Below are 10,959 nucleotides of genomic sequence, written 5' to 3'. Positions count from 1 at the left end.
CCCACAAACGCAACACGCTGGCAGAGCGTCCTCCTCTGCCGGCTGCTCCAAGAGAACATCCTACCACCACTGCCAGCTAAAGGAGCTACTCCTTTCACTCAAGCAGCAGAGATCTGTGGTGAAGGTTCCAGGTCCAAACCCTGCTGATGGGTGATGCCAGGGTGGAGCTGTCCTTACACAGATGCTGAGGGTTTGCGTTTCATTTTTGCCTGCTGGAGGCTAGAGGATGGCCCATTCACCCCACCTCATTGCATTGTCTCAGGATCCCGACTGAGAAGCGACTGCTTTCGGCTTTGTGGCTTGCGAGCTGATCCCCGCCTCTGTTGCCTTTTCAAAGAGCCAAATTTGCCATGGCAGAGGAAGAGCAGGGCACTGCCCCAGCGGGAAGCATGTTCCTTCCAGCAGCGATCTGTTCTGACCGTCACTGGTCAGAGAAGAAGGCAGGCAGCATGGAAGGAAGCCACAGGGCTTGCAAGAGAATTAGATCAAAGACAATGTTACCTTACACTTCTCTAGCTCCCATTGATCGCAGATCCCTACAACACCCCTGTGACACAGGAAGGTATTAGCTATTGCAGGTGCGGAAACTGAGGCACAGAGAGGTGCTGTAACGTGCCTGAGGTCAGAGAGCAAGTAGATGTCAGAGTCAGATACAGAACCCAAATCCCTTGATGTCCAGGCCAGTGCTCTAATCACTAGACCTGTGCTCCCTCTATGTGGATACTTCTCCTGGAGAACTCAGTGTGTTGATGGATAAATTTGGCCTGGATAAGAACAGCCACACGAGGTCAGACCCAGGGTCCATCCAGCCCAGCATCCTGTCTGTTGACAGTGGCCAATGCCAAGTGCCCCAAAGGGAGTGAACCTAACAGGATCCGAGATTTGCTGAGCATCGGCAACACCCACGGAAGTCAAGGGGCTTAGCTCCTCTCAGCGTCAGGCCTTAAAGTCTCTCTTCCCCTCCAGCTAAGCCCAGGACCCATTTACAAGCCAAGCCTGCGCATCCTAGAGGTGCTTGACTATTGGCTGGGTGAAAGTCACAGTCCGGCTGTGTGGGATTGGGACTGTATTGGAAGGATAGTTTTGTGCTTAGGGCACCAGCCAGAGACCCATTTGATCTTGTTTGAGGCACGGCCTGCGTGCTCGGAACATAAAAGGACTCCATGCTTGCAACTCAACTGGCTGTTTAGTAAGAGAACTATTTGCTGAGACGCTACAGCGAGCATTCTAGCCCTGCGCACACAGACCGACCTCCCAGGGCCTCCTCCAGACACTTCCCTCCTGCAAGCCATGCTCCTCTCTCCAAGCTCCATGCAGGTGGCTACAGATCTTTGTTTAATTCCTGGCCTCACCACAGCTTGTGACCCTGGGACAGCTCACGGAGGATGGGAGCTTTCCAAAGGCCTAGCTCTCCTCCCATTGCAACCAATGAGACTTTTATCACTGACTTCAGCTGGAGCAGAGTTTGGTTAATCCTGAGTACCTTTGCAAAGCTCACCCTCAAGCTCCCTGAACCTCAGTTTTTATCAGGTAGAGGAATTGGAAATCCCCCTTTAAATAGCGTGTGAGCCCTCTTGTGGTGCTCACTGGGTTCTATGCTTTACAAACCCGGCCGAGCAGCAGTATGTGTGTGCAGCTAGACCACGGGTGTGTAGCTAGTGAACATTGTCATTGGGACCCCCGGTGCAGTTTCTACATATTATTTGGTTGCATAAAGAACAAAAGATTGATGAAAAGTGCTGTATCAGAGTTAGGTATTATCTGTAAATGTGGCATAAGAATCCTTCCTTTCCCCAAGCCTCTGTAAATCATTGGGGCAGGTTTTATTTTGTGTCTGTATCTAGCACCATGGGACTCAACTCTTGGATGGGAGGAGGCCTCTATTTGTTCCTATGATATATACTAGTTATATGAATGCATTGGGTAAAATGACCAGGGTTATTTAAGGAACCAGCTGTCAGGTAGGGTTTTTTGTGCTGTGATGGAGATTGCAGTGAGAACGAAGAGCCATTTGGTGGCACAAGAGAGCCAGCTAGAAAGAAGGGGCTAGAAATCGTTGATGTTTCTCGTAAAGGTCACTTGTACGTTGCAGCTGCCGGGCGTGGTGTTATGTCTTCCTCCAGCCCCCCAAGAATGACACAGCGAGAGAGAAACGTGTGTGCTGATTTTTGAATGCAGTGCAGAATTGCTTGCACAGATGCAAAACTGCCTGCCTCTCGCTAGCCTTCTCTTTGTGGACAAGGGGACATCTGAAAATTTTCCATAGCCAAGAGGGCTGGGGCCACAAGCTGCAATTTTCAGCGGCTCAGTGCATATCAGAAATCTTCCAAGATTGCAAATCTGGGAGTTACTCTGGGATGGTCCAGCCAGTTTGGGACAATTTGCAACACGGGCCTTGAGCATTAGGTCAAAGAAGCAGAACCCGTAGTAGAAGAGAAGTGAAGGTGCAGTCAGAGGCGGGGGTGTTTTTCTTCCCAACTAACCCAAGATGTTTGGAACTTTAAAGAGTGAACATTGAATCGGGGACAAATGCGCACAAAGGATTCACGAGAGCGATGCTTCAATACGCAGCGATTCCTTCTCTGCGGTTCTGTTCAGTAATGAAATCAAAAGGAATATTAATCAAATTGCAAAGAGCAACTAGCTGAAAGGATTCCGGATGATGCAAGCCACCGGCAGAAGGAAGCATGTTCCAGAAATAGAGGACACCACTGATGTCTTGGTTTCTGCTGTTTCCTGAGAAAAATACCAAGACACAAATCTCCTAAAGTGACCATCCTCAATGTGCAGGAATATTTGCTGTCTCTCCTTATGTGCATGGAGGGAGATCCCTGCCTCAGCTAGCATTGCTAGCAGAGTCTATGAAAATCAGGTTTTGGCACTGAAAAGACATGAAGGTGCAGGAAAAATAAGGAGGCGTGCAGAGACATCAGGAAAAACACAGGGGGGAGGAATCGATCTGACTAAGCCCAGCGTGCAGGTCCGTAAGGACAGAGATTTGTGGATATAATTTTATTCCACCAGAGAATCCCGAGAACTGCTTTTTAGTCCACCTGTATGTTTGACACTGGAATAGGTGCGGAGGGTGAGAAGTCACAGCAAGATTCCAATCTCTGCCCCACGTCTAGCAGGAAATTCCTTTCTGCGGCCCCCCAACATGCCTGCCTCCAAACCCGGCACGGAGTACTGGATTGACGGCTCCCACCGCAACACTGCCCTGGAGGACTTCTACGCTATGGGTCCGGAACTGGGAAGGTAAAGGTTTAAGGTTATCGGGATTTGATTCGTGGTGTGGGTGAGCTTTGCATCTCTTGCTCCTAATGATGCCTCTTGCAGTTGGGGATCAAGTGCACGTGATGGGTAGGTCAAGAGCCTGGAGTGAAATGTGGAGCAGGTCTCCCAATGGATGAGAGAGAGGGGTGAATTGTTTTCTTTAGATCATGCAGCCCAACCTCAGGAGCAGGATTATATCTGGTAGGTGATGAGGGAGATCAGTTCATGGTTTGTAGGACTGGGCCTTTCCTTCTTTGGAGCCTGATCTCATAAAGGGTAAAGTGTCTTCAGTGGCTCTTGATTTATGTTCAGATTATTCCCGACTCTCACACCTTCTGCCAGAGTGACTTTGGCATGTCAAGAAATGAGCTCTGCCATGATTCACCAGGCGGCGGGATGCCTCCTCCCTGTAACAGGGGTAAATAGGGAGGTGGCAAAGTTTGCAGACGATACAAAATTTTTCAAGTTAGTTAAGTCCAAAGCTGACTGCGAAGAGTTCCAAAGGGATCTCACAAAACTGGGTGACAGGGCAACAAAATGGAGGATAAAATTCATTGTTGATGGATGCAATGTAAGGCACATTGGAAAACATCATCCCAACTATACATACAAAATGATGGGGTCTAAATTAGCTGTTACCACTCCAGAGAGAGATCTTGGAGTCATTGTGGAAAGTTCTCTGAAAACATCTGCTCAATGCGCAGCAGCATTCAAAAAAGTGAACAGAGTGTTGGGAATCATTAGGAAAGGGAGAGATAATAATAAATACCATAATGCCACTATAGAAATCCGTGGTACACCCACACCTTGAATACTGCATGTGGTTCTGGACACCCCATTTCGAAGAAGATACATTGGAATTGGAAAAGATACAGAGAAGGGCAACAAAAATAATTAAGGGCACAGAACAGCTTCTGTATGAGGAGAGATTAAAAAGACGGACTGTTCAGGATGGCAAAGAGATGGCTAACGGGGCTAGGAGAGAGGTCTATAAAAACATGACTAGGGTGGAGAAAGTGAATAAGGAAGTGTTATTTACTCCTTCACAGACCACAAGAGTCAGGGGTCGCCCAATGAAATTAACAGGCAGCAGGTTTAAAATAAACAAAAGGAAGTATTTCTTCACACAACGCACAGTCAACCTGTGGAACTTCTTGCCAGGGGACGTTGTGAAGGCCAAAACTTGAACTGGGTTCAAAAAGGAACTAGATAAGTTCATGGAGGATAGGTCCATCAATGGCTGTTAGCCAAGATAGTCGGGGATGCAGCCCCAGGCTCTTGGTGTCCCTAAGCCTCTGATTGCCAGATACTGGGGCCGGATGACAAGGGATGGATCATTTGAAATTGCCGTGTTCTGTTCGTTCCCTTTGAAGAATCTGGCACCGGCCACTGTCAGAAGCCGGGATATTGGGTTAGATGAACCATTGGTCTGACCCAGCATGGAGTTTCTATGTTCTTAAGCACCAGACAGTTCAGGAATTGATAACAAGGACCAGAGCCTTGGATGTGAATCTGCCCCATTTTGCAAAGGAAGTTCTGTAAAAGTGTTTACTCCCTGTCTAGGCCTTGGGGGGCTGATATGCAATGAGTGTGGTGGGGTCTCAGTCCTACTCCTACTGGGCTTTTGTCCACCATTGCAGCTGGTGCTCACCAGCTCTCTTGTCAGTCTGGACTATAAAGCTAATGACAGCGGATGTGAGAGCTCATTCGGTGGACAGACCTGCGACTTATTTCTGATAGATCCTAACATGGAGCCATGCTCTCATAACGGGCAGGGCATGTGCCCTGCTTTATTTATGTCGAGATTTGCGCTAAACCAAGCCAGGGTGAAATTTCCAGACTCTTCTCTATGTTGGAGAAAAATGAGAGTTTAAAGTCAGCCAAACGTTGTGCTTCAAACCGTAGAATGTGTCTTTTTGAGCAATCGTTTTCTCCAACAAGGGTCACTTATTCTTATTATTTCTTGTTTGCATTGCAGTAGTGCAGAAGGGGGCCACTCAGTCAGGGATCCAGGCCCTGTGGTGCTAGGTTCTGTACAAACAAATAACAGAGACAGTCTCTGCCCCAGAGAGCTCACAATATACAAAGAGTTCATTGATGTCAATGGAAAGGCTCCCCTTTACTTCAGTGGGCCTTAGATCAGGTTCTAAGTGATTCAACAGACAGATGGGACGGAGGGGGCGGGGCAGAGGGTGAGAGGACAAAGTGATGGGAGAGACCAGTGTGGTTGTGGAAATTCGTAGACACAGAGTTTCTCTGATCCAAATCCCACTGAAGTCAGTGGAAAGACTCCTGCTGACCAGTAGCTGGTCCTTGGTTTCGGTCCTTACAAAGAAATAGGTAATTTGCAAAACCCAGATCTGGAGCTTTGTTCGGATTGGAAGTACCCGCTAAAGTTCAGGAGAGTTTGAAGCTGGAATGTTGAAGCCCTCCTGTCAGTGGTCAGTGGAAGTCAGATTTTGCTGTCATCCCAGTGGCTTCTCTTGGGAATTAATTCTTCTTTGTTGTTTGATTAAACCAACGAGCAGTCGTCAAGCGTTGTGCAGCTCAGTGACCAGTTGAGAACCTCAAGCCGTTTATCCCAGCTGGCCTGTAATCCCTGGGAATGCCCTGCCCTTGGGTAGTTACTGCTAGTGATTAAAATGAAAAAGGGAGGGAGGGCAACAAACAGCAGATGTGGGTATTTTAGGTTTTAGGACCGACATTGTTTCAAATTGTTGCCTACAAGGGCTTTCTAGAGAAGGAACCTTTGTATTTTTAACCAGCTAGCTCGCTTGCCTCCTGAGTTTCTCATCCAATGCTTACTGATTGTTATTAAACAACCTAATATAAAAATGACAAATCTGCAAATGCACAAAGGAAATTCTTGCTTGGAAGTGGAGGTGAGACTGGACAGGTTTAAAATGTGCATTAATATTAGCGATAGGTCCTGAGGGCTGTTGCAATAAATACACAGTTTAGGAATGTTTTAAAGCGCTTATATTTTTATCCTGATCTGTGAAACAAGTGTGACTGAGCCTGTGTGTGTAAATCCTTATTAGGGACTCTTTTTAAAAGCTGATTCTTTTTTCTTCCTTGTGACCTGTTAAACCCTATCATGGCCACAAGCACAGAAGAGCTTTTCAATCTGTTTGCTTTACTCAATCAGCTGTGAGAGCTCAAGAGGCTCAAGAAATGTGCAAGGAGTAGAAAGGGGCAGGAACAACGGAGGTAGGATGGTGCACTGATTAGGGCACCTAGCTTCAGCTTTAGGAGACCTGAATTTAATTCCCTTCTCTGCCACAGACGCCCTGTGTGACCTTGGGCAAATCACTTAACCGCTCTGGGCCTCAGTTTCCCATCTGTAAAATGGGGGTATTAGCCAGGCCCCTGCCTTCCAGGGGGTTGTGAGAGTAAATGCATTGGCAGGTTGTGAGGGGCTCTGATGTTACGGTTATGGGGACCATAGATATACCTTAGAATGGCAGCTGTAGAGAACTGGAAATGAAATAGCTGTGTCGATTTTCACTTCGTATCCCTGCCCATCCATAAAGGCACCAGGCTATTTTAAGGCCTGATCCAACACCCTTTGGCATCGACACCGACTGACACCAGTGGCTTTCGATCAGTCCCTTAGAGAACAACGCTCTGGACAGCTGCAGACAAAGTACCTTCATGTCACTGGAGCAAAAGCTTGGCTATTTCTTTCCTTTTTTTTTTGTTGCACTCATAGCTCTTCAGTGTCCAGAGCCACCTTTCAGACACACAAGTAGCCTTTACTCACATGACTAAACCCCTTAATTTAAGGCCCAACCCTGCACTATTGAAATCAGTGGGAAGTTCGCCACTGGACTGGAGCTGGGTGTGATTTACGCGCCATGCACTGGGCCAGTATAAGACCTGCAGCCTTCAAGCCCCACTTAAGCCTTCAAAATAGGATATCGCTATTGCATGGGTTTTGCACTGGCCGTGTGGATGGGGGGTCAGTTTCGCCCCCATGTGGATGAGGGTTTGCAGGGTTGGGCAGAGTGCCCGTTGTCTCCAGCAGCTCTTGATTTAAGGCCCCGTTCAGTGCTTTGCTGGGCTTAAATCCTGACATAGCATTCCGCTGTTTGACCCCATTTCATTGCTGTGGTAGAACTTCCATCCCATTGACTTCCCTGGGAGCAGGACAAGATTTAGTCTCTAATATAAACACTAACAAAGCTCTTAACTGCACCACAGCTCAGATGCGCTTCTAGACAGAGCCAGGGCCTCCCAGAGGATTCAGGAGGCCTGGGGCAAAGCAATTTCGGGGGCCCCTTCCATAAAAAAAAAGTTGTAATACTATAAAATACTATATTCTTGTGAGGGCCCCTGCAGGACCTGGGACCTGGGGCAAATTGCCCCATGTGCCCCCCCCCACCCCCGGGCGGCCCTGGACAGAGCTGTGCAAAGAGCTGTTTTTTCGGTTCACTGGCAGTTTGGCAAAATTGGAGGGGAAATCGTTTCAGGATGACCCAAAATGAATTTTTTTGACTTGTTCAGCAAGTCAGAAAGCAACAACGACAAAATAGTTTCAGGTCAAACTAAATGTTTTGTGTAGATTTTGAGCTTTGTAAAATGTTTTCTAAAAGCAAAACTGAATACAGTTTTATTGACAAAGCAACCGGTTCCCTTTTGAAAATATCAAAACAAAACATTTTGATTCCTTCAGAATTTTGTTTGTTTCCCAACCAAAACAATTCAGCAAATTCGACACAAATTCGTGATGCATTTCGGTCAACCCAAGTCTGCATTTTGGCCCCAAAAAAGTTTTGGTCAAAAATTTTTGCCCCGCTCTACTGCTCTATTAATGAAAAACCCTGGAAGGGGGGGAGGAAAAACCCCAGGTTGCCAGTAAAAACCAGAGGCAAAGAACAAGTGGAGTGTCTGTTAGCTCTTGGCTTTGTGTCGCCAGATATTAATACTGCAGATGTGGATTTTATTAATGCTTTGTCTGAGAAAAATAGCACAGCAATCAGAATGAATGAGCTCCAAGGGAACTGAATTTAAATTTCATTGCTATAGACTTTGGGAGGTTATTTTACTCTCTGGCAATGATGTGAAGCTAATACTTGAACCTGAAAATCCATCTTCATTAAGTTCCAAGGGCTCTTCAAGGATCCTAAAAACAGACAAGGCTATAGCTGACTGCAATGGAGAGTCAGTTACCCTTCTTGTCACAGACGGGGCTGATTCTCTGTTACTCCATTCCTGCACTTGGAGGGTAGAGTTGGGAGATTATGGGGGCTTTAAGATACTTTTGTGTTCCCTGTATTCTTGCAACATCCAGCCCCTGGTGTAAGTTAGAGCAGTCTCAGGGCTGCTGTAACGTATGTTGTTTCTTGGGGCCCCCTGTGGGAAGCAGAGAACAGCTGTAGGGCTTTGCACTCCATACGTACTCCCAACACAGCCCCCATACCAGGAGCTGGAAGCAGGACTGATGCAGAGTCTTGACATCAACCGTGTACTGGCAAGGGGTATTCTCAGGGGGGTTTATGGATTACGAGAGGACTCAGGCATATGGAGGTGGGTTGCAGAGGCCCTGTAGCAGAAGTGGCAGTCAAGGAGTTAATCCTCCCAAACACATGTTCTGCCTTCTACGGGGATGGGGGCAGCAACTCGTCAGGGATGAGAGATGAGGGGAAAAGAGCCCAGACCCTGCGCTGAGCACCTGGAGCTCTCAGTGGAGTCTGCGGGAGTTCTCACCCGGGCTCAGCACCACCTCAGTATTTGACCCAATAAGCCAAGTCCAGGGCCCAGTCCTCCATCAGGCTGCCCCTCAGACAGGGATACACAGACTGAGGCTCGCGAGCTGCAATGTGCCTCCTGCAGCTCTTTGCTGCACATGCTATTAAAATGCTGTGTGATTTAATTACTAACCAAGCTAAGGTATTAACCAGTCAGGATGCTTGTACTCTGTTATTAACCAATTGTAGGTGATAAAATAATGATACTTAGTCATTTTGCTGTGAGAACTGAGAATACCTATAATAATATATAAAAGAAATATTTCCCTGCTACACTATTTAAACATGAACATATAGTACAATAAACAGTGAATTCACACTCCTGTGACTCTTTTGGGTAACGTTGATCACTGATTTGGCTCCTGAGTCACTGAGGTCTGAGTATCACCACTTTGAAACAACAGCCCAACTAAGAAGATCTGTTGTGTTCTGTGTAAGTCCTCATACTGCACTACAGTATCTCAGCGCCGTCCTTTGATTTCAGTAAAGCATTTGTAACACCGGCCTTTGTAACAGTGGATATTTATAGCCTGCTGGGGCCTTTGTTTTTATTTACTATTATGTATTTCTTTGTGTTGCGATAGTGCCGAGGAGCTCCCGGCAGGGCTAAGGACATCGTGCCCCCAAAGAACTTACAATCAAACTCAAGGACGTTCTATTTATTTAGCAATGGAAGCTTTCTGCAGCCCACTCTGCCATTGCAAATCTGGGGCACCGAGCCGACTTTGTCACCTCCTTACCTGCACATACCTTACAGCCGCTAGAGAGAAATAGCAACGGGTGTGGGAGGGGATTCGAATGTGGGTGCAATTGAAACGTCCAGATTTCAATCAAATTAATTTTGTTCCTTCCAAAAAAACCCCTCTGTCTGTATTGTCAGTCCTTTGCCTCGCTCTCTCTTTTTTTTCCTTTCACAACTTGAAATGCCAAGTACTGTGTGTAATCTGAGGTGACAGAAAACCTTTCTCCACATATATTTGTCACTTAGTGCCACCCTGCCTCTGGTGCATTGAAACTGACAGAGCAGAACACCTTCTGCAGACTGATTTGTAGCCAATGGTTTCTTCTAATCAAACGGTGAATTGCAGCACTCAGTTTAAAGGAGGGGTGCGGGGGAAGTCCATGAAGCAGGGTTTCAAGGCCCTTATCAGACAAATGAGCACAGACATGTGATATTTATCAGGCGCAGGGGAGGAGGGCTTTGGAATATTGCACAAATCAGTTCCAAGGACAGACTGGATTGAACAAAAAATGGCGAACCAGCAAGTGAGGTAATAGTTTATTCCCGGTAAAAATTAATTGCTGAAGGATATTGCCGTGAGGAAGAAAAGATAGGCCCTGAGTCTGAAATGTGATCTACACAGGTCCCGGGTCTACCTGATATGACTTGCGGGATCGGGGCCCTAAATCCCATATGCTTGGTTGATTATCGGTGGGGAAAATGTGGATTTTTATCCTGCTTTCAGTGTCTTATAAGTATAAAATTAAAATATCTACATCTCAGTGATGTAAGATGAGAAATTGCAGCTGGATTCTCGATCAGCGCTGAGTATAACATGCAAAATCCTGCTGTGTCTTACTAGTGTCAGCGCCCCCAGGTGAGAAAAGGTGCAGCAGAGAACATCCTCAATTACATCTGTGCAGGAACTGGGGCAACTAGAGTGCTTTGCTTGCATGTTAGACTGGGAGGACCTAACAAAGGAGAAGGGGCCAGCCTGCCTGGAGGTGTGGCCATCCCTGCATGTTTGAGGCCTGATTTGCAGTTATTTGGGGGCAGGGATGACTTTCAGCCATCTTTGTGCTTGCTGTATTCTGGGGTTATGGAGGCCTGGGGAGTTTGTTTCCCTTGGCCCGTGGGAAATAGAGCAGCTGCAGGGCAGTACACTGGTCCAGTCACAACCCCCAACCCAGTCCCTCAGCTAGGGGCTGGGAGCAG

General features: G+C 47.1%; 1 protein-coding gene across 1 annotated transcript in view; it reads left to right on the top strand.

Moving 5' to 3' along the window:
• The first annotated feature begins 2,059 nt into the window (after positions 1-2,059).
• The window catches only part of LOC115638754 (calcium/calmodulin-dependent protein kinase type IV-like), a 46,006-nt gene continuing 37,106 nt past the window's right edge, over positions 2,060-10,959 (top strand). Inside the window, exon 1 of the mRNA XM_030540716.1 lies at positions 2,060-3,255. Coding sequence (XP_030396576.1) covers positions 3,158-3,255 — 98 coding nt within the window. The 5' untranslated portion in view covers positions 2,060-3,157. The remainder of the gene's footprint in view (positions 3,256-10,959) is intronic.

This window comes from Gopherus evgoodei, chromosome 22 (genome assembly GCF_007399415.2).
Source record: "Gopherus evgoodei ecotype Sinaloan lineage chromosome 22, rGopEvg1_v1.p, whole genome shotgun sequence".
NCBI lineage: Eukaryota > Metazoa > Chordata > Testudines > Testudinidae > Gopherus > Gopherus evgoodei.
This window is presented reverse-complemented; position numbering and strand designations above follow the sequence as displayed.